Consider the following 24,052-nt stretch of genomic DNA (forward strand, 5'->3'; position numbering starts at 1 on the left):
GTAGTAAGTGACTGATTGGTTACACTGTTACGAAAGGGAACGGGTAGCTTGGTTGTAGGCCAATTTATCATCGTTTGTTCAAGTAGAATGATATTTCTCTGAGCTCAAAGAAACAGATGCCACAACATACTTCTGCGAAAGTGGTTTTTCTGCTCTTGCCCATATCAAAACAAAGGCAAGAAATCGAAGGAAAGTTGAAGATGATATGAGATTGGAGTTATCAAGCACTCAACCACTAATTTCGAAGTTGAAGTTGACCAAATAGTTGCAGAGTCAACCGTCGCATTAAAAGTTGTGACATTCACCAATTCTTTGAAATTAAATGTTATTGCAATGTATTTTTGTGCTAATTTGTATATCTATAGAAAACCTAACAGGAAGGGGGTCGCAGGCTGTATTAAACACCTAAAAGGGGTCGTGAACCACAAAAGGTTGAGAAACACTGGGCTATCTACTGCAGCAGTTACGCAACCGCAAGCTCAATGCGGCAGCAATCTGCGGAACCAAAACTTTGAGAAAGTTGCATTTGCAACAATCGGTTTTCTAATTGGCTGATTTATCTTCATCGGCAAGCATTGATTGCTCTTGTTTGCTGAAAGATTGCAGCGATTGCAATTGTTTTGCAAACTTTTAATTTCAGGTAGGTAAATAGAAAGGGCAAGGAAGGAGAGATGTTTAGAAATAGCAAATTGTGTTGAGATAAATTTAAAAAGTTCAAACATAAAAGAAAACCAATTAAATTAAATAAACTTCAGTGACAAATAAATAAAGATGCTTGAATAAGTTTTTTCTCACAGTTAAGCTTGTTATTCTTGTGCCTAAAAATTAAATCTGGACGACGGGTGCTGTTTATAGAGTAGGCCAGAGGCGTAATCAGAGGCGTGTTAACTGCCTCCGGTACCCTTTGGTCGGGAGGAGGGGCACGGCCGATTAGGGGCCCACTCATTTTAGTCTCAGCCTTAACCGTATCTGTCACTGGCGTAGACCTTATGGTCTCGCCCTCTGCTAATTCAGCAATTTCACATAGAAGCAGTGATGAGATTGAGATTTCTTGAGATTGACTTTTACTTGAACCTGAGATTTCTTGACTTTTACTTTTTTTTTTTTGCCCCAACTTTTAATCCCGATTATGTTGGTATCGGATAATTGTGAAGTTCAAAATAAACCTTTTGTCACAGCCAGTTATAAAATGCAAGAAATTTCCTGATATTCAATAGCTTGATTGACAGTTTACTATTAGCGTGCGGTTTCATTTTGTGTCTGTCAGTCATAACACGATGGCGCTAAAATTCCATTCTCTACCCAGGCAGCAAAATCCGTCATTTTTACATTGATTCAACGTCGATTTTTCTGTCTGGGTAGGGAGTTGGTCTTTGACGCGATATGAGTCATTCTTTGCTGGCAGATATCAATTATAAACAGACATAACTCAGCAACAACACTACATTTAACATTATAAAAACAAAAAACAAAAAGCGAACGTTTTCGGCTAGTCATATAGCCCTTTTCAAGCCTATAAGAAAATACATTATTAAAAGAAATGCTAAAGAATCATATAGTATCACAGCAAAAATATGGTCAAAGCTAAAACATTTGAGAAACTGCCTCGCTCACACAAAATGATAACTGAAAATTACACAGCACAACGGGTCAAGTATTTCAGAGGTAAAATTAATTGATTGTTCAGACAAGGACTCAGGCAGATACGCAAGAAAGACAGAAGCACAAGAGATAGTGGCACAAAACAAAGTAAATGCGAGAAACACAAGACGTGATAATTCAATCAAAAAACTGCTAAAAGGTAAGAAGCTCCGCAAGCAAATAATTGCCTGTTGAGCCCTGGGTTTAAAGATTTGATGATCAATGCCTCGTGAATCTTGGTGTCGGATTCGGACAAATTCTTATAGGCTTGAAAAGGGCTATATGACTAGCCGAAAACGTTCGCTTTTTGTTTTTTGTTTTTATAATGTTAAATGTAGTGTTGTTGCTGAGTTATGTCTGTTTATGGTTTAAAAGAGTTACCTCTCTACCCAAATTGTATAGATATCAATTAGGAAGGTAATTTATTATTTGCGCAAATTGCTTTGTAGTGCAAAAAGTGCATGGAATATTGCTTGCACAGAAACGGAAAAACAAAATTGATGAAATTCTGTGTTCTATGCAAGAGGACTTTCAAAATAAAATGTCAACTGGGAAATTTGACCAAGAAATGGCGAAAATAGGTCAAAAACCGAGTCTTTATCACCTTTTCTACCTAAAATACACAATCACGAATATATTTTGCGAAATAAATTGATTGAAGTGATAGATAAGGCTTTTGACCAACGGCATACTTTTTCCCGTTGTTATTTGATATAAGCCGACGGAGTAATTAGCAATAAGAAAGACGTAGACCTGATGGTCTCGGCCAGTAACTCTTGACGCCAAAAGGAAGCAGTGACAGATACGGTTAAGCTGGCTGCCAACAAGATCGCTCCTTTCTGCACAACATCCATAGTCATGGGAGCCATAGGTGTACGGGAAGCATATTTTTTGGGGGTGCGAAATAATTGTTGCCCAAATATAGGCTAATCAACCGCGCCAAAACAAAAGTAGGGGAAGGTCGGGGCCTATGAGCATATAGGATTCTATGATCCACACCTTTATTTTTTCAAATAAAAAGTTTTTCCAGTCCGTTTCAGTCGAGATCTTTTCTTCATGCTTAAATGCATTTCTCACAATTCCTAGGACAATCTCCTGTGAGAATTCGAGGTGAAAAGAGAGTTTCTTTGTTTTTATGTTGAAAAAGTAAATTTTGAGGGGTTCTTAAATTTTACTATACCTTCCTAGTTTTTCAACAGATATTCAAATGGTTTAATTTGGTGAGAAGTAGTGTCCTTTTTAAAGGAATAATGAAAGAAGTGCACTATTAAAGTTAATAGTTTAGAGTCAATAAACGTGAACTTGTCAATATGGAGAGTTGGAACCTATGAGCCACCTTGTGTGCTGATCCTATGAGGCCGGCTCATAGGATCCTACTTGGTGGAAATTTAGATCACAATTAGTTATTGTTAGAAAGTTGTTTATTAATTTTTTATATTTAAGCTAATTAAGATTATAGTAAATTGTTTATGTGTATTTTTCAATTTTTGTTTAACAGTTTAAGATACGTTTGTAGGCAGTGTTGTACGCGTCATTGAAATAATTTGACGGCGTCAGCGTCAGCGCGAATTGCCTAAAAACTTTACGGCGTAAAGGACTGCGTAAGCTCTTAAAGAAATTGACGGCGTCAGCGTCAGCGCTAATTTCTAGCGCTATTTTTTGCCAGCGTCTCATAAAACGGAAATATTTCAACCAAGTTCAGGCTAACAATAGCTATAAATAAAGAGCAGGTATTATGTTTTGCCGAATGGATCAGAAACCAAACGAAATTACGAGATATAGCCTATTAAGCACAATCAAGAAACTAAAATGGTCCTGGGTAGGTCATATAGCAAGATATCAGGACAATAGATGGACTAAAAAATTAACAACATGGACACCACGAGAAACCAAAAGAAAGAAAGGAAAACCAAAAGTGAGATGGAGGGACGACATTGACAAACAATGCAATACAACCAATTGGTACCAACTAGCACATAATCGTGTAAATTGGCATGAAAAGGGGAAGGCTTACGCTCTGCAGTGGGCTCTCACAGGCTGAAAATGATGATGATGATGATTATGTTTTGAGACTGTATATTGTAATTAGCTGCTCAGCCTATTAGTTATTTCCTTGCAGAAAAACAAGCATTTCAAAACGTTTGTCTGACAATCTGCTGCGTTTGGGACGCATATTTAGGGGCGCCGGAGCGATTTTTGACTGGATGGGCAGGAGTATGAAAAAAGGGCACTTTTGTTGCTGAAAGGCCAATTTTTTTGTAAGTTTTAGGATAAGATATAGCGATAATGCTCATCTATCAGCTCATTATCGAGTAATGATACAAGTGTCCGCTATACAAAGAACAATGGCACGGAAGGGCATCATGCTATTTTATAATGATGTAATATAACTTACTGTGATGGAGAATTTTGTGTCGTGAATATTATTTTGAGGCAAAAATAGAACATTATAATTAGGCTAAAAGCGAATAGCATAAATTGTTATATTGCAAAGTGTGCAGTAGCTTACATGACCTTAAAAGGGCACCATTGCCCCCTCTTCCCTCCCCATCCATAGAAATTTGAGGGCAGGGGGGCATCCGCTTCCCCTGCTCTCCCTCGCTTCCGGCGCCCCTGCGCATATTGTCCTTTCCAAGTGAAAACATGCGTTCCACAGCAGCGCTGGTTGGTATTGGTGTGTTGTATTTCAAAAACAAGTTGAAAACGTTTAGTCGGAAAGGTATCACTGTTCCAAGCGTGCTGTGATAGTTTAGCATGAATAACTCTTTTAACGAGGTCCACTGCACCAACATCGCTCTTTTTAGGGGCATAGAGCCCTTGAAATAAAGTATATTCAACGTCCTCGATGCCATTCTTGGATTTTTTGCTTTCTGTCTCTGATCCCTCGTTCTCAATACAAGGGTGATCACCATTTGGCGAACTTCTTCCGCATGTATTCCAAGGAGCCATTGCAACCAACGCAAAAGCCGGTAATTCGGATGAGTCGCGCTGGCCAGAATACATTGTGAAACTCTTATTGTGAAACGAGATTTTCCATGAAAACAAAAAATGACGCTTAGCGCTTGACGCTTAAAATCAGCAAAATACTTGACTGACGGCGCTAGCCTCAGCGTCAACAAAAAGTTGACGCCGTCAAATGACGCCGTCAAATTGACGGCGTCAACGTACAACACTGTTTGTAGGCTATATCTGTACATAAGAAATTTCAAAAATTAGTTCACAAAACTGACCATAATGCCTCGAACAACTGCTAAAAAAAATCATTGTGGTAAATCGCTGTTCCATTTTCCTCTGTAGTCCACCCATCACTACTGGGTCAACAAAAAGGGTGAAGGGAATTAGAAAAATTTCGATTGACTTTTCTGCTTTTGACCTTGTGTAAATAGCCTGTTAATAGCCTATATTCGATGGATCGGTTTTGTAAGCTTGTGATCATAAAAATGATGGCACGGTTGTGGCATGCTTAATTTGTTTCATATTTTCTAGCCTTCTAGGCCTATATGATCTGTCACTTATAAAATATGATTTGTCACTTATAAAATGTAGGCCTAATGTGATTATTAGAAATTATTATCTTTTTATTTAAAAATTGTGGAAATCTTCCAGTTTCATGATCACTTAAGCCTCTATTTTCAACTTATCACGTCCCATTATCTTGTAAATGTGTTGCTGTGTATTCATGTAAATGTATTCATCAATGTATTCATGTAAATACGTTTATTCTTTTGATTGTACTGGTGGCTCATAGGACCCCACGCGTTGGATCCTATGAGCCACTTCAACAAATTTACATGTTTTGCTCCACATTAAAAATCTGAAAAGATACGAATTTTCTCTTTGGTGATTCAACAGGTTATATCACAAGTTATGCTAGCATGAAATATGAAGTAAAAATATTCAGAAATAAAAAAGTTATGGAGCTAAATCAAAAAGGGGGATCATAGGCCCCGACCTTCCCCTACACATGTAAGAAAAAGCAATAACATAGCCTTCAAGAAAAAAAACAAAAACAGCATAAGGCATCAACTGACAAGACTTCCACAAAGCCACTGGTATGATAAATATACCATTATGCAAATTTGCAAAACAACAAATTCATCAAAGACAATTGAAGGGAGTAATTGACACTACACTAACGAACCAGTAGAATGCAGTAGGCTACTACCGGTACGTGGCTCTAAGACTGCAAAACTAAACTAAGAAGTATTGATTAGTAGATGAAACACAGTGGTAGACTGGTGGTATACACAAATTTAAAAGTATTTGTTTCGCCCACTTCGTTGTCCAAATATATCTAAAGTGCGATTGACATCCACTTTATTTGTTGTTGGTCTTTCCAAGTGCAACAAAGCTAAGTTTGACAGTCGTGTTTGGCCCATTGTTGATCTCAGATACAGGCATGGAGGAACCACGTAGGCTTCGTGGGCCTGGGCCCCCCTACTTTATTTTTTGGGTGGGCCTGGCCCACCCACTTTTGAAAGACAAATTTATTTGAAGGCAGCGAAAACGGCAAATCCGAGAGGAAGTTCCAAAAAAAGGTCTTCACTCAATTGATACACACTAGTTTGATTTGATCTTTTGATAAGCTTAGATCAATGTTGAAATCCAATCTTCAAACTTTTCTGTTGAGCCCACTATTGATGGGCAGCACGTGTGGGTGTGGTTGCGTGTGATTGGTGGAGCAATCTATTAATCAATATAATTATTCTCTATAGTTAAAACAGTGGTATGATTACATATGCACGTACTGTATAATGCTGCAAATTACTGCTCCCAGGTGGTATTATAACTGTGAGTGTATTGTTTGTTGCCTTTTTATTTGTGTGTACATCGCCTACATCGCCATATTTTGTAAGCCTACAGAGCTATAGAGCAATTTAACAATTTTGTAATTTTTTGGCCAAATCGGGCCCAAAAATGGAAAATTTCCGCTTGTTGGCACGAAAGGCAATCATGAAAACACAATGTAGCCCATAAACAATTTTAAGTATTAGGAGTGCAACAATGTTGTGAGGGGTCTGGGGGGAGAAGCCCCCCCAGAAGTTGGATTAACTTTGACTACTGCGCCTCTGGGCCCACCTACTTTTAAAATGGTTCCTCCATGCCTGCTCAGATATGTCTTCAGTCGTCGTAATCCGGAAAAAGACCTCTCAGCTGAAGATGAAGTTGCAGGAACTGTTGCTACAATTTTTGCAGCTTTTGCAAAGTGAGGCATAGTTTTATCTCACCCATTTGAAATTAGGAATTTTGAACATTGTACAGCAGTTTTGATTTCTCTGTTGCGAGTGAGTTGGTGAAAAAGTTGATATTCCGATTCCAGGAAATCCTGTTCCACGATGTAGAATTCAGATATCAACTTCAAGCTTTGTTGGTTGACAATATTTGTATCTCCCGAAAATTATCTTTTTGAAGACTACGGAGAGTAGATAGGTATGAAATCTTGCCCAAATATGAAATCTTGCCCAAATTCTCGACAGATTGGGGGTGCGATTGCACCCCCTGCACCCCCGGCTCGTACACCTATGCATGGGACAATTCAGCAGTGGACTTCTGCACTGAAACTTTCAGTGTTATTGAACGTTATTTGTGGTTTGCAGGCGAGTTTCAGTTTGCTGAAAACTTCATTTATTGTTGTTATGTTGAAAAACTATTTTTTCGCATGCTGTGGGATATTGTTCTACATTGTTTTGTTTGTACAACACTCAAAAGCTGGAAGGAGTCGCTCTCATGCAAACATTGATGTTGAAATAGGTAAAATTTTCCTTAATTGTAGATGTTTTAATTAAACATTGTTTTCCTTCCCTAGAAATACTTTAAAAGAGACATGAGAAAATTACGCCTTCACCTAAATCTGGCCCGTTTCACCGTTAAATCTGGCCCACGAACCATTTTCTAAAACATTTTAATTATGGATGGTTTTTTAGTTTCACATTTTTAGTTGAAATTTGAGCAGGTTAGCTTGTCACACAGAATAGTGGCTTACTACATTGAAGTAATTGACAGTTAGAAAAGTCTTCTAATAATAAAGTCAATTTCCGTTAATCTGCATTTTCCCTAATATTTATTAAAGACATTTGAGCCTTGCGATCACTATAGCCATGGCTAGGTTTTTCTTTTTTGGAAATTCTTTGGAGACATATTTTTTTAACTGTTCAATTGTAGCCTATCTCGTTCCAACACTTTCATTTGTTATAAACAGCGGTTTTTAACCTTGTTTGTACATTTTAGCGAACAGATTTGCCATGTATACTCGCTCTATATACAAATGCACTCAAACAGACTACTAAAAAAGGTAAACTACAGAATTATCTGATCAACCGTACCGATACTCAGTTTAGCGACACTGGGCGACCTAGTTGCTCACTGATGGAGTCGGATCACCCTTGTTGATACGTAGTAGGCTTCAGGCAGAGATACCGATTGAATATAATACAGTAGTAGGCCTATAGACTTTGAACTTGTTGAGTTTATGTGCGTTAACACACAAAATCAAGAAAGCAATCAAGACAGCAGCCTCAAGTCGAAGGAAGAACCTCATAAAACAACGACACACTGACTACAACACGATTGGTCAATCGTCATAGCACATGACTAGGGAACTGTATTCGGTTCAAGCTGTATTAGTTACAAACCGTTACTACTACAGCAAACCCCCGGCATCAGGCAAAACAAGTCGTTTGTATCTACATTTGTGAAGTAGACATGTTTATTTTTGCCAACTTGACAAACTTAAATACATTTTTATGATCCAAGATATTTGGCTGAGCAGACGCAGTTGCATCCATTTTTTTTAATATTTCCTTGTGTTATATGTTCACCGATCAGAAATTAATTGCTGGCAAGTTGAATTTGATCATGATCGTCCAAGATTCATTTCTTCATTCATCTGGTCAGTTGCATTACTAGTTATTATACTAGCATTGTACATATTCCAGGCGTGACGTGCAAGCTTTTCCACAAGCGGGCCAAATGTGATAATGTGGAAGTGCCCAAGGACCAACAATTTCTGATAATCTTATTTTTGTCGAAGAGTAGTGCATTATATAAGAATAATTGGATGTAATAAATTGACTGTAAGATCATCTTTACTCAGCTGAAACTGACGCCCTAATTTCAATACCTATTTCAAGTCTGGTTCGAACTTAGTGGGTAGACAAGGATAAAACATCACGTAGCCTATGCGAGAGTCGCTCAGTTTCGATCTCAAGCGATTCTTGTTTCAAGTTCATAACCGAGAACGTCTGCTCCCACAAATTTGTTAAGCCGAACAAGCTCAATGTTTCGCATTTCTGGCTTTTTTTTATTGAGCTACTGGTATAAAAATAACAAGGGAAAGATGTTGTTGTCGGCTTCGGCGTCTCAGTGAAGCTCGTGAGCCGGAGCCTCATCAGGGTTCACGCAGAAAGAAGTGAATAGCAACAAGTTCGTTTCATTTTCGGCAAAATCCCGACAGCGGTTGTTTAATTCGCTGATTCGGACTTTTTTTGAGTTGTGAGAAAATGCTATCAATTATTTTTTAAATGCAAATTAAATTGGTATGATTTCTGTGTATCTGCAGCCTGCAGGCCAAAATTAACACATTGTGAAACAATGGGCGATGGCCACACAAAACCGTATCGCGAACCAGATTTGACCCGCGGGCCGGACTTTGGACATCCCTGACATATTTACTGTAATATAAATGTTAGTTGCTAAGAAGAGAGGAAAAAGTTATCTGATTCTGGCATTTGATTTGAAGGTGGTTGGTAAAAGGAAACATGGATGTTGAAATGGAAGGAAACAATCAACTCCACTCGTGGAGACAAACCGAATTTGAAAAAACCTACCTGATAAATAAGCATGATAGCTTACTAATAAATGGCAATAGCCTATTCATTGTCTAGCGAGTTGGAGAACAATCATGTTTTTCTTCAGCTTTGAAAATTTTCAAAAATGTGTGAAGTCGCAGACGCGACGGTTGCTTTTATACTGTAGCAAGTTTAAATTATATTGCAACCCAAAACGGAAGGTCTCGTGACCCACTAGTTGCGGATCTTTAACTAAACCACTCACTTTTTAACTGTTTATAAAATTTTGTTTCAGTTATGGCTAAATTAGTTTCTTTGTAGCAAAGTAAGCTTATAGCCGCATTATTCTAGCTCCCCATTGGACCAGGGCAAAGAAGATGAAGAAGCGATTCCACGGAGAACCTGCTGGCAACACTGTCCAGTTCAAGTGCATAGCTGCCGGGGAAGCCCCCCTCATTACGAAATGGTTCAAAGACGGAGAGGAGATCGTGAGGGACCAACGGATCGGAAGCTTTAAGGTGATCCATGTTTATGTTGAAGGATTAGTGATGAAAGTATATCCGATATCACCGATTGATCGCTGTCGCTATGAACAGACTTTATGGTTCAATCTTTGGCAACACTGAACGATTGTACTTGTTGGTATCAGTTTCCTTGAAACATGTCGATACGTCTCGTGATTCATTGATAACTTCCTCTGGAGCCAGTATTGGACGAAATGCTGACAAAAATATTTTAATGAAATCCTGTCTGTCTTCGCACAACTTTCAACATTTTCACAACATATTTTGCTTCCATAGTTCCGCCACAAGAACCAAACCATCTTATTAGAGTCGGTTGTGCTATCGGACAAGGGGATGTACAAATGCGTGGTCTCCAACAAGTTCGGATCAATCAATCATACATATGAGCTGGAAGTTAGCGGTAGGCAAACTTTCGCTTGATGGATTCTCACATCTTTACAGCGACTGGGCCTCTGAGAGAAATTTTCACTAGGGGTACGAAAAGTCATTCCGGGCCCCCCTCTCACTCCGGGCCCCCTTTGTCTTGGGCAAAACGCATGATGTTTGCTGAGGCGTATTGCGCACCATACAGTATTTTACTGCAGAATTGGACATCTGTGCACAATAATAGTATCAGGCTGCAATAAAACTATTATTTAGTGTTTTGTGTTGTGCATATCATGTGATCTGTCCCTGGCCAATAATGTGTATCCTGCATCGAATTCGTGACTCAGTTGTTGATGGTGCTGTTGAGAGGTGTCGCTTGTACAGCTTTAATGTAAAATTTTCAATCTCATCTATTTATTTCTCTTAGATGTATTTATTTCTCTTAGATGTAGATGTATAGTAGATGTATAGCCTAATTATTCCTGATGAGGACACTATGTGGTGTCGAAAACATTAGATTTAGTAGTTTTTTTTCTTGTTTTTTTGTGTGTTTAATAAAAAATGTTAAATCCGTTAACGTTAGGCTACTGAGTGTTATGTATCTGGTACAAGCCAAGCTCTCTACCAAGGCTCAAACATAACATCTTGTTAAAACATAATCAAGTTAATCATCTGACCAATAACCTTTTTTCATCAACTTTTGCACTCACCACATGCCTAGCAGAGGTGAACGACAGAAGTCACTTTCTTGACTCCGGCTCCGTTCCGAAAGTATTCTCCGGTTCCTGCTCTAACTCCGAAATTCATTTTGAAGTGAAATAAGCGTGAAACTATCTTTTTCAAACAGTTTTTAAAAAACACAAAAAACCCCAAAAACACTCTCAAGGCTTTTTGCCCGGCTTTTTCTCAAACCTGCTTTTGCTACACTATGCCCCCCCTAGATAGGAGAATAACTAACTTTTATGATTTAATTTAGGGTGCTTCAGAACATTTTTGCACGTAAAGCATTAAATTACCACTTTGGGCCCCTAATTTGCTCCGATGCACTCAATTCCGTGCACATGCACTCAAAACCTTTCCGGGCCCTTTTGCTACATTACGGGCCCCGCCCCAGAACTAAAGAATAACAACTTTTATGCTTGAATTTAGTCGTTTAAGATGGTTTTAACCAAATATTTTTGCGCGTAAACTATAAAATCACAATTTCGGGCCCCCCAACAAACGCAGGACTGGGCCCTCAAGGGTACACCGTACCCTCCGTACTCCCCTCTCATAGGCCTTGTGCAGCGACATCGCAAAATATGGGGTTCTTTCAAATTATTATGATATAATCCAACATTACTATGTCATGCAATTGATTGAGTTTTGCTTTTAGCAGCATGATCGTTGCTTACTTCACAAGGTACAGTAGATTTAAACGATCTGTTTTAGCCTGATGCTGCGAGTTTGCTGTGGCAATAGTAAATTGCACAAGCTTTCGGAACACAGTTCCCTAGTCATGTGCTATGACGAATGGTGTTGAAGTCAGTGAGTGGTTCTTTAATGTGGTTCTTTGGTTTAGCTTGAGGCTGCTGGTTGTTGAGTTTCTGTGTTGTTAGGCGTTTTTTGTTGGACAGTTTTGTTGAATCAGTTGATTAGTAGATTAGATGACGTAGTTCTTCCCTTTCGGCACAGTTGTTGATTTTAGGATTTTGTCTGCTTAACCGTTATGCCGACGTGAAAGCGACTGAGGTTGTTGTGGATTACGCAGCTTACCTCCAGTCTGGGTGGTTCACAGTTTGCATCTGTTCACCTGCTGTGGTTGATGTTGAGATCTGTGAGTGTGTCCACATCAAGATGCATGCCACACTGTCTGATGAAGACGAACCTGAGTGGTGGGACGTGTTCATGGCGTTTTGTCGTTATAAGTGATTCCATATGATCCAGTGGGGATCAGACCTGTTCTCATCGAGTGTCGTGAAAATTCCTCTCATTGCATTCAATGTTTTACAATTATTCAACATCATTAAGTGCCAAATCAACGTGAAGCGGTTAGTTTTGTTTGTAACTTCACTTCATTGGTGAAGTTGGTAGCCTACCTTGCACGTGGCCTATCCACTTACGAACAGGGTCAGTCTAGCGTTGCACCAGTGCTGGCGTTGGGATGGTTTGGGCAACCATACTACATACTAGACAACCACGTGGCTGAAGCTTATTGTTATCATCAAGTTCAAGTCCTGACTCTGTCGCTTTCATGGGTGCCAGTGCAGCAATCCCCTTTTGACTGTGTTGGTCGGTGGTAGAATATTATTTATTTTTGTTAAGTTCATCAATTTACCAGTTGCCTCGATAATACTAACCATGGCACGCCGGCACAGAACGATCAACATACGGTACCGTCCAATTCTTCAATATGGCTTTCCCGCCAATAAGACTTCCAAACCCCGAGACGATGTTGAGTTTGTGTTGAGTTTGTTGAGTTTGTCTGCAAAGTCTACAGTGATCCTCATCCTCACATGCAGTGGCTCAAGAAAATTGAAATAAACGGCAGCAAATTTGACCTTGAAACCAAAAGTCCTAACGTGAAAATCCTTAAAGCAGTGGTTCTTAACCGGGGGTGCACGCGAGAGCTGTTTCTAGGGGTGCGGGAATGCTGAATGATGGGTTGGTTATAAAGGAATAATTAGGAATAATTTTAGAAGGGGGTGCGAGAACTTGTTGGTGATTTCAAAGTGGTGCCAACAAGGAAAAAGGTTAAGAACCACTGGTCTAGAGGGACATATGACTATCGTTCCAACTGCACGTCATGGCTGCTGCTCGGCTGCATGGCTGCTGATGGCGTTCCAAGGTATTGATCGCACTCTGCGTGTCACGGCTGCTGCTCTCTCTTGCGATTGCGATGGCGACTTTTCTGAACCAGAAATGAGTGGAGAGAGACTTTCTACATAATGATGTCGCAATCTTCATGTCGTCTTACTGTGGCTTGCCTGTGGTGACACTAATAATAATAATTAATCATTATTATTAACTTGTGTTGTCATTGTAACATCATTCCTTCATGATTAACACCGTTTTTATTTTTGCTTTCTTTCCTTTATGTACAGTATTAACACATTTAGTTTATTTCTGTTTGTTCACTTGTTCTTGCATAACTCTTGCTAGCTATGATGGTGATGTTTTTGTGTCTTTAATCTTCAGAACGACCGTCAGCTAAGCCGATAATACAAGGTGGCTCGTTGAAAAACCAGACCGTCAGTATCGGTGCCGACGCCACGTTTCGATGCAAAGTGTTCAGTGACACTCACCCTCATGTGCAGTGGCTTAAGATAAATACCTCCAATCCAGATGACATTTTCATCATAAAGGTAATAGCAAAAGGAATTGTAATTTTTTTGAAAATTATATAAAGTTTCGACTGAATTCCATAATTCTCCCATTTTGTTGCTGTGGCGGAAGAAATGTTATTACACACAAGACAAAAGAATCAAATCAAACCATTGTGTTCAGCATGTCATTGTGATCATCATGCCATTGTAATCAGCATGCTATTGTAATCGGCATGTCATTGTGATCAGCATGTCATTGTGATCATCATGCTATTGTAATCAGCATGCTATTGTGATCAGCATGCCATTGTGATCATCATGCCATTGTAATCAGCATGCTATTGTAATCGGCATATCTTTGTTATCAGCATGCCATTGTGATCATCATGCTATTGTAAACAGCATGCTATTGTGATCAGCATGCCATTGTGATCATCATGCCATTGTAACAGCATGCTATTGTAATCGGCATGTCTTCTTCTTCTTCTTGCTTATGAGGCAGCAATTCAGGCAACATCTCCCAATTGTTGCAACCAGAGCAATGTCTTCATATCAGGGTCTATGAGATTCACATGTTCTTCAGGTCGAAACACTGGACAGTGATGTATGATGTGCTGTGCTGTTTGACAGTCACCACAAATACAGGCTGGTGAGTCACACAATCCCCAGGTAAACATATTGTGCTTGAAGCGACCAACACCAGTACGGAGGCGATTCAAAGTTACCCATTCTTTCTTGGCAGGTCTGAGCCAGGTGGTACCGTAGTGTCTGGTGTGACTTGGAACTGGTTGGGCCGTGAGATGGTTTCCCAGCGGTCTCTCCATGACTTCATCAGGTCGAAGTGACCTTCATGAAGCGCCACAATGTGTTGAGAAAAAGGGCGCCTAGAAGGCAATGAAATCGGCATGTCATTGTGATCATCATGCCATTATGATCAGCATGCTATTGTAATCGGCATGTCATTGGGTTCAGCATGCCATTGTGATCATCATGCCATTGTAATCAGCATGTTATTGTAATCAGCATGCCATTGTGATCATCATGCCATTGTAATCAGCATGCTATTGTAGTCAGCATATCATTGTTATCAGCATATTATTGTGATCAGCATGTCATTGTGATCAGCATGCCATTGTGATCAGCATGCTATTGTGATCAGCATGCCATTGTGATGATCAATCAATCCGTTAGATGGTTGTACTGTACATAAAGTAGTTTGATTCTTTTCTCAGTGTAGCCTACTTGTTGGCATGTCACAATAACGCATGTGGTGATAATTATAGAAAGCTGGTGTCAACAGGACTAACGCTGAGATGCAAACCTTGACTTTGAGGAATGTCTCTCAACAAGATGAAGGCGAATATGTTTGCCTGGCTGGCAACTCAATTGGAATATCTCACCAATCAGCGTGGCTCACTGTAGGATCAGGTGATTACGTTGAAGTTGGTTAGGGTTAGGATTAAACGTTTCCACCATCTCGCTTTCTTGGGGTTCTTGTTGTCAAGCAGAAGAAGATATATGAACAAGAAGCTGCAAAAAGAGTTGCAACGAGACTAATCTTTTCCATGTTTAAACTTTTTCAATTTTTTAGTATTTCAATTGGGATTCCTAACTGATAAAAAGCCGCCCCTAAATGTATTCGTTTTTACTAGTAATCGTATTTACTAAACTTCAAAGGTCACAGAATAGGTTACAGAGCAAAACAAATTAGTTTCTTCTTTCAAATTCTGGAACCGTCTTTCCTTTACATTTTTTTACCATATATTGTTTCGTAATTGGGCATTGTAAATCAGTATCTTCAAGTGTTTCAATAATTTTTCTGCGCAATACTATAAATTGCCTAGCATTCCTATATGAGCATTGTAAATCAGTTTTTTCAAAAGCTAAACAAGGGCTAGATATACAGCCGAAAACGTTTGCAATTTTCTTTTCCTTTATCGTATTGTATGTCCGTGCATTTATTCGCATGGAAAAAGATTTGTCTAAAAGAATTGATATCAAGCGTGGAGTACGTCAAGGATGTGTACTTTCTCCATGTCTTTTTAATTTACTCACAGAAATGATTTTTCGACGCATTGATGATGTGAAAGGGGTAAAAGTTGGCGGTTTGAACATAACAAATTTATGCTATGCTGATGATACTGTTCTGTTGGCTGAATCACAGGAAGATCTTCAAGAAATATTGGACAATGTTAACTCAATTGGTAAAGAATTTAATATGAAAATTAACACTAAAAAGGCCAAATCAATGATAATCTCAAAATCACCAGACACTCCAGTACGGCACTCCAAATTATAGCTGACAATGGAAATATACAAAAAGTAAATTCTTTTCCCTATCTTGGACATTTAATAACTGAAGATGGGAGGTGTGACCATGAAATTCCAAGACGGATAGAAATTGCAAGAACTATATTTGGAAAAATGAAAAATGTTTTAATCAATCAAAGTTTAAATTTATCAATTCGTCAAAGGATATTAATATGCTATATCTGGTCAACCCTATTATACAATTCTGAAACTTGGACAGTGTCACAAAAAATGGAGAAACGGATCGATGCCTTCGAGCTCTGGACATAGGCTACAGGCAAATGTTAAAAATTTCATGGAAACAAAAGATCACTATCGATGAAGTATTATCCAATTCAGTTCAAGCAAAATTCTCTTACAAATAGTCAAAAGAAGAAAATTGAAGTATTTCGGACACACAATAAGGCAAAACTCGTTACAAAGATCAATAATACAAGGAAAAATAAACGGTAAAAGAAGTAAAGGCAGACCAAGAATGATTTGGACAACAAACATCACTAAATGGACAAAATTAACTTATGAAAGTGGAGTACGAATAGCTCATGATCGAGAACAATGGAGCATTGTATCCAACCCTCAATACGAGGAAGGAACATAATGATGATGATTCCGTGTGGTAGACTAATTTCCCGTGATTAAGGTTTGGTAGATGTCAAAATTTGGTGAAGCGTCGGACTTTGTTCACAATAAACCACAAGATCAAGCAATACTGGTTCGGTTCTCAAGGTGTGCGTTTGATAACGTATTAAAGCAATGTTCTTTACTCAGCTGATCCCAGTGAATGGAATAAGTTACAGATAAAAATTTTCAAAACGCGGAAACTTTCTGTCCAACTCGGTGACCGGCTGCGTCAGTGGTTCAAAGCTTCGACAAGTATGCGAAATTATCAGGATTACGCCTTCAAAGAAGCTTTCTCAGTCCGAGAATAACTTTTTGTTTTAACTCCTCATTGGCTGAACTTCAAACATGTCAAATTACTTTGCGACTCAGAGTGGGAGCTCTTGCGGCCCAAATTTGAGTCGAAACTCAGTCTTCTCGGACCCCTGTACTAAACGAATAAGCAAGCTTTTTTCCAACTGTTTAAACAGTTTTTTGTTTCAACTATGGCGAAATTAGATTGTTTGCAGCAAAGTAAGCTTATAGCCGCTGTTATCTAGCTCCCCATTGGACCAGTGCAAGGAAGATGAAGCCACTCCACGCAGAACCTGCTGGCAACACTGTCCAAATCAGGTGCTTAGCCGACGGGGACGGCCCCGTCACCACGAAATGGTTCAAAGATGGGAAGGAGATCTTAAGGTCTTCACGAATGGGAAGCTTTGAGGTGATCCATGTGTGATGTTGATAAAACAAACCCTCTCACCTCTATGTGTCGTCTGTCATCACCGATGGATCGCCGTCGCTATGAACAGCCTTTATGATTCAATCCTTGACCACACTGAACGATTGTACTTGTTTGTGTCAGCTGGATGGTCAGTTGCATTGAAAACATGCGTCGGCAAGTCTTATAGGTTCCCATAGAGCCGGTATTGGTTGAAATGTGGAAAACATTTTGATGAAACCCTGGTTTATTTTCTTTTTCACTTTTATCAGTCCGTTAGCTCAGTGGTTACCCGCTCGACTCAAGATCAAGCGGCGCTGGTTCGACTCTTTGATTGTGCGCTAAAATAACGTGTTTCAGGGCTGATCTCGACTAAGCGGCACTTAGTGAATGGAATAATACACAGACAACGTCACTTCAACAACAATCGGAAACTCCACTCTCTCAATCTCGGTGACCAGGACTGCGCCAGTGGTTCCAAGACTCTACAAGTATGCGAAACTGCCAGGAATAAGCTCTCAAAGAAACTCGATGAAAATCAAATCAATCAATCCTCGCACAACTTTCAACATTTCTATGTAACACATTTTGCTTCTACAGTTCCGTCACAACAACCAGATCATTGAAATAAGGTCGGTTGTGGTATCGGACCATGGAATGTACAAATGCGTGGTCTCCAACAGATTCGGATCAATCAACTATACCTCTGAACTGGATGTTGCAGGTAAACACGCTCCTACTAGATGGATTCTCACATCTTTGCGGCGATATAACGTTGCAGAAAATGGGGTTTTTCCAAATTATCATGACGTTGTCTAACATCACCATGTTGATTCCACCTGCTGCATTAACATGACGTAGTCAGTCGTCATGACGACATGAAAGCGACTGAAGTTATTGTAGAGCACGCTAGAGATGCAGCGAACCCAAAATTTTTATCCGCACACCGCACCGCAACTGACTCATCTATCCGCGCACCGCACCGCACACCGCAATTTATCTGGAACTTTGACACTGCACCGCACCGCACACCGCAAATTACAAAATTAAAAAAAAATATTTTAACGAGTTATTGTTTAGAAAGTCAATTGTAGGAAAAAGCATCCATGGCATATAACTGGTAACCTAGTACCAATACAGTTGTGCACTAATTGGCCAGGCTAACCAGATCATATTCTCTTATCAGCAATGCATCTAAGTTCTAAGACATAATACAAACTAAGACAAATAGAATGTTCCTGGATCCAGTATCAGGACTTTTGAACACTTTTTGTAAGCAATAATGCAATTATAATGCCAGTGGCTATATGAACTACACACACAAGAGTAAAACTTATAGCCTGAACTCACTGGGCTAACTGATATAGTAAATAATGCGGTAGTTGCGCTAGGCCTATAGCCTGGTAACTGAGCTTATCAGCTAGGCTACTAACCAAAAACATTCGTACAGCTTCCCTGACAAGCAAGCCCTAAAACCCTGTCAACTGCAAGCCATTTGCAATTTGCATTTGCATAGCTTTCCATCTTAGGGTTTCCGAAGGGAAAAATAACTGATCCGTGTTTCCAATTTAAATTTGAAGTTTCATAGCTGATTCTTGAAAAGTTGAAAGTTTACGTTTACGAAAGTTTAATTTCTTGAAAGTTTACGTTTACGAAAAATTAATTTCTTGAAAGTTTACGCGGCAAGCGGCGCGGCGCGGCTTTGTCATTTCAACCTTCCACGCGGCGCGGCGCGGCACGCGGCGAAAAAGTCAAAAGCGGCCGCGTACGCGGCGCGGCGCGGCTTGCATCACTAGAGCACGCAGCTTATCTCCAGTCTAGGTGGTTCACAGTTTGCATCAGTTCACCTCAGATGCTGAGCTCTGTGCGTCTACATCAAGATGCATGCCACACTATGTCTGATGAAGACGAACCTGAGTGGTGGGACGTGATTGGACTCTCCGGGTGTGCGCTTGAGCAACGCATTCTAAGGACTGCACTTCATTCAACGGTACCTAATGCATGGAATAATTACCCGGCAACAAGACTTCAATAATCGGAAACTTCACTCTTTCCATCTCGGTAACTGGACCTGCGTCAGTGATTCAAAGCCTCTACAAATATGTGAAACCGCCAAAATTAAGCTCTTAAAGAAGCTTTCCCAGTCCGAGGATAAAAATTTAAACAAACAAACGTGTTCATGGCTTTTGTCTTCATAAGTAATTTCATAGGATCCAGTGGAGATCAGACCTGTTCTCATCGAGTGTAACGAAAATTGCATTCAATGTTTACATTTATTCAACATCATTAAGTGAAAAATCAACGTGAAGCGGTTGGTTTTGTTTGTAACTTCACTTCATTAGTGAAGTTAGTAGCCTACCTTTCCCGTGTCCTATCCACTTACGGCCATGGTTAGTTCCGCGTTGCGCCAGTGCTGGCGTTGGTCTGGTCTGGACAACCATATCAGACAATCACATGGCTAAAGCTTATTGTCATCAAATTCAAGTCCTGACCCTGTCGCTTTCATTGGTGCCCGTGCAGCAATCCCCTTTTGACTGTGTTGGTCGGTAGTAGAATATCATTTATTCTTGTTGAGTTTATCTAACAATTTACGGTACCAGTTGTTTTGATAATACTAACCATGGCACACTGGCACAGAACGCTCTGCACATCGCCCTATTCTTGTACATGGTTTGCCCGCCAACAAGACTGCCAGACCTGGAGACGATGTTGAATTTCGCTGCGTAGTGTACAGCGATACCTATCCATATATCCAGTGGCTCAAGAAAATTGAAATAAACGGCAGCAAAATCGATCCTGAAACGAAAAGTCCTTACGTGAAAATCCTTAAGGTATTGATCGCACTCTGCACGTCATGGCTGCTGCTCTCTTACGATTGATTGCGATGGCGACTTTTCTGAACCAGAAATGAGTGGAGAGAGTCTTTCCACATGATGCCGTCCCAATCTTTATGTTGTCTTGCTGTGGCTTGCCTGTGGTGATACTAATAATAATAATTATTATGAACTCAAATTGTCATTATCTAAGATCATTTCTTCATGAAGAATAGTTTTGTTTTTTATTTCTTTTCCTCGTTTTTCGTTCAAGTACGTTTACCAAAAGTTTCAGCTTGATTTGTTTCTTCCTGCTAACTTTTTCAAATTTTACCAACTTTCGGTTGAGTAAAAATTTTGAAAGATAATATTTGCTTCTCCTTTTCACTGTCATCCCCAAATGTCAAATTGAGTTTTTTACTTCACCCCGCTTTAAAAAACAAGCACTTGATTCAAAAGATTTCGGTTAGACTGTCAATCGCTTGCTATCGGTCTAATGATCAGAAGCGCACGCCGAAGAGTCTGTAAACAATTACAATTGGTTGACTTCACAATCAAACACGAAAAATTTACATGTAACGTCTAATAATGCTATATGATTGATCAGCATGTTATTGTGATTAGCATGTCATGTGATTAGCATGCTATATGATTAGCATGCTATGGAGATCAGCATGCCATATGATCAGCATGCCATGTGATCAACATGCCATTATGATTAGCACGCCATGTGATCATCATGCCATTGTGATCAGCATGTCATTGTGATTACATGCCATGTGATCTATATGCCATATGATCAGCATGCCATGTGATCAACATGCTATTGTGTTCAGTATGCCATTGTGATCAGCATGTCACGTGATTATTGTGTATAGCATGCGGTGTGATCAACATGTTATTGTGATCACTGATCAGCATGCCACATGATCAACACGCCATGTGATCAGCATGCCATGTGATCAGCATGTCACATGATCAACACGCCATCTGATCAGCATGCCATGTGATCAGCATGCCATTGTGATCAGCATGTCATTGTGATCAGCATGCCATGTGATCAGCATGCCATTGTGATCAGCATGCCATGTGATCAGCATGCCATTGTGATCAGCATGTCATTGTGATCAGCATGCCATTGTGATCAGCATGCCATTGTATCATCATGTCATGTGATCAAGATGCCATTGTGATCAGCATGCCATTGTGATCAGCATGTCATTGTGATCAGCATGACATTTGAGTAGACGTCAATCCGTTAGATGTTTACATACAGTCAACCCTTGATTTAACGGACAAATGCGAACAAGCAACAGTCCGTTGCTGGAAAAAGCCGTTGTTCCAAAATACCGTAAGCTCCTACTCTTTAGTACAGTTACGTTATGTAGGCTTCTGTATTACTGTACTGTGACGTTCACCAAAGCTATGGCAGTTAATGACGCAACACTGCTTTGATGATTGACATAATATAAATCAACGATGATAAAGATGGGAAGTGAATTTTGGAAAAAGCCAATTGATCCATACAATTTCTCCAAATAAACATTTGCCGTCGAGAGATTTCCAAGAAGGTCTGTACCGAATCGATCGTGTCCGAAAACAGCCGTCTCCGGATTGTCACAAACCGTAAAAAAGCTACCGATTTTGATCAGACGGCTCTTCATATGCTGTTCTTTAATGATACGCTCCTTGATGTTTCTGAAGTACCCATGTTGATGTGCCATTTCAGGTAGCTGGCTTTAGGTGGAATAATCAATGAAGGCATCGATACGATATGAGTCCATAAAGTTGACAGTGTCCCTTTGAGAACTACCATAGCTTCTTCTTCATTGCTTCTTTCTTCCAAAATTCACCAAAAATGTCTCTATCTTAGCATTGTGTCCACATCCCATTCATCCAGCCAATCTTTTCAGTTAGCAATAGTAGTGGATACCTTCCTACTACACCGTAACACTTCGAATAATTCTTGTACTTCTAAAGCTTGAAAGTTAGCTTCCCCATCTTTATCCTTCAGAAATTTGTTCCAAGAATTAGTAAAATTATCATCCTTTTGAAGCACCTTTACTGTGCCTACAGTAGCTCGCATACGAGCTTCTCTTCGTTGGGATGCGCTGGGGCATTGTCAAGAAGTAAAACCTTTTGTACGTCGTCGGGGGCAGTTTTAGTACTTCTTGATATTTCCAAACCGCAGACATAAAATAGGAAAAAAAAACAGTCTGTGAATATAACAAAAGTCAACTAATAAGCTAATGGAATGTAGAGTTAGATACTTAGTACCTTTAATGCCGGTGGTTTTCTAGATTTTCTACTATGGCTAGCTTGAGTTGGTGTGTACCGGTAGAATTGAACAGGACCAGGACCGGAAGTCTTTACTGGTTTGATTTCTTCCCTTCGGAATATTCCTCACCTCAACAAACTGGAATATTTTTTGGAATAGAACACCAAAACATATCTGTCTCGTCTGCATTGTAAGCATGAGAAAGGGTGAGGTCTTCATCGATAATAAGTATTTCTCGTGAAAAGTAGCAACACTCACTGCATCTGCATCACCAGCGTCGCCATGCAGTGCTCGGTTAGATAATAATCCGTGACGATTTAGGAATCACGAAAACCACATATCCCATTATAATCCATGATGCTAAGATGAACAGCAAGCTTGGTTGTCCCTCGCACATTCACTCCACTGCATCCACTCGCACTTATAAACTTGCTCATGATATCTTTTGGTTAACGTTGAAGAAAGAACGTCGTCGTCAAACCGAGCCCGTTAAATCGATGGTTGACTGCAGTTTGATTCTTTTCTCAGCCTACTTGCTTGCATGTCACAATAACGCATGTGATGTAATTATAGAAACCTGGTATCACTGTGTCTCATCCTGAGATACTGACTTTGAGGAATGTCTCACAACAAGATGAAGGCGAATACGTTTGCCTGGCTGGCAACTCAATTGGAATATCGCAGCAGTCAGCGTGGCTCACTGTGGGAACAGGTGAGTTGTTTAAACATTTCTTCCATCGCGTTCTCTTTGTGATTTTGCTGACAACGATTGCGCTGATGATCTCCAAAACAACGACACCAGTTGGATGCTGAAAACAATCTTAGTTCATATTTTTGATCTGAACTTTTTATTTCTTTGTTCAACTATAATTTATAATTTCTAGCGAATGATGGTCTCTTGAAGCTGAGTTCTTTTTTGGGAATTCTCAAGACGTCCGTAGCAATTCTTGAAAACTTGCTAAGTGATGGGTTCTGATGACGGAATGCTTGAAATCGTTTTCAATGACGTGGAGAAATGTGATTGGTTTTTAAATATTCACTCAATGTCATGACTATGCTCATTCGTCATCATTTTGGACTTTTTTTACATTTAATAGCGTCGGCTAGATGGCAGTCAAGAGTTTAATATGAATTTGTCAAGATTGTAATTCAGTGACCTCAAAACTTCAAAGTACCCAACAATGTCATCTTGCATGGCTCAGTTGTAGAACGGCAACACTGCACCAATATCCATTTCACCTGATTGGACAAATTGGAATGCGAAGCTCAGTTGTTGGCAATGAGAAATAAATTGTCCACAAGAAGCAATTTGTTGACACGAATTATAATTCGTGTTATTATGGCAAATAATTATGGCAAAATAAATTCACGATCTCCACATATTTTTGTCTGGTTTGAACCTATCACAGTGAGTGTAATCAGTCGCCTTTCGTGAACTCTCCACGTTTAATTAAAATTACATTAAGTTGTGTTCTCATTGAGTGAGTAGCTTAGATTAGACATCAATGTTTATGGTTGCTTGGCAATTGTGATATAGCCTACAGTGCAGCAATGTTGAAAAGAATTCTGCATTGTCGACCACGATTGTTTGTATGGGGTGGCAATTGTCTACATGTGAATAAGCTTTGTGTATGTAGTCCAATTACATTTATATCGCTCGAGGTTGCATCTGCGAACTCGTGTGTGACCTGACCTATCATTTCAGAGTTG

The 24,052-nt window shown here is 39.6% G+C and overlaps 1 protein-coding gene across 1 annotated transcript; it reads left to right on the forward strand.

Annotated features, from left to right (window-relative positions):
• The first annotated feature begins 1,700 nt into the window (after positions 1-1,700).
• On the forward strand, positions 1,701-23,828 carry LOC145782449 (fibroblast growth factor receptor 4-like). Its single transcript, XM_082594242.1, has 10 exons — positions 1,701-1,801; positions 9,780-9,946; positions 10,229-10,352; positions 13,496-13,662; positions 14,907-15,051; positions 17,091-17,254; positions 17,852-17,975; positions 19,889-20,082; positions 22,916-23,054; positions 23,227-23,828. Exons 2-10 carry the CDS (start codon positions 9,806-9,808, stop codon positions 23,316-23,318), a joined length of 1,290 nt encoding a protein of 429 aa, XP_082450368.1. The 5' UTR covers positions 1,701-1,801; positions 9,780-9,805; the 3' UTR covers positions 23,319-23,828.
• Positions 23,829-24,052: the final 224 nt, after the last annotated feature.

This window comes from Aplidium turbinatum, chromosome 13, assembly GCF_918807975.1.
Source record: "Aplidium turbinatum chromosome 13, kaAplTurb1.1, whole genome shotgun sequence".
Taxonomy (NCBI): Eukaryota; Metazoa; Chordata; class Ascidiacea; order Aplousobranchia; family Polyclinidae; genus Aplidium; species Aplidium turbinatum.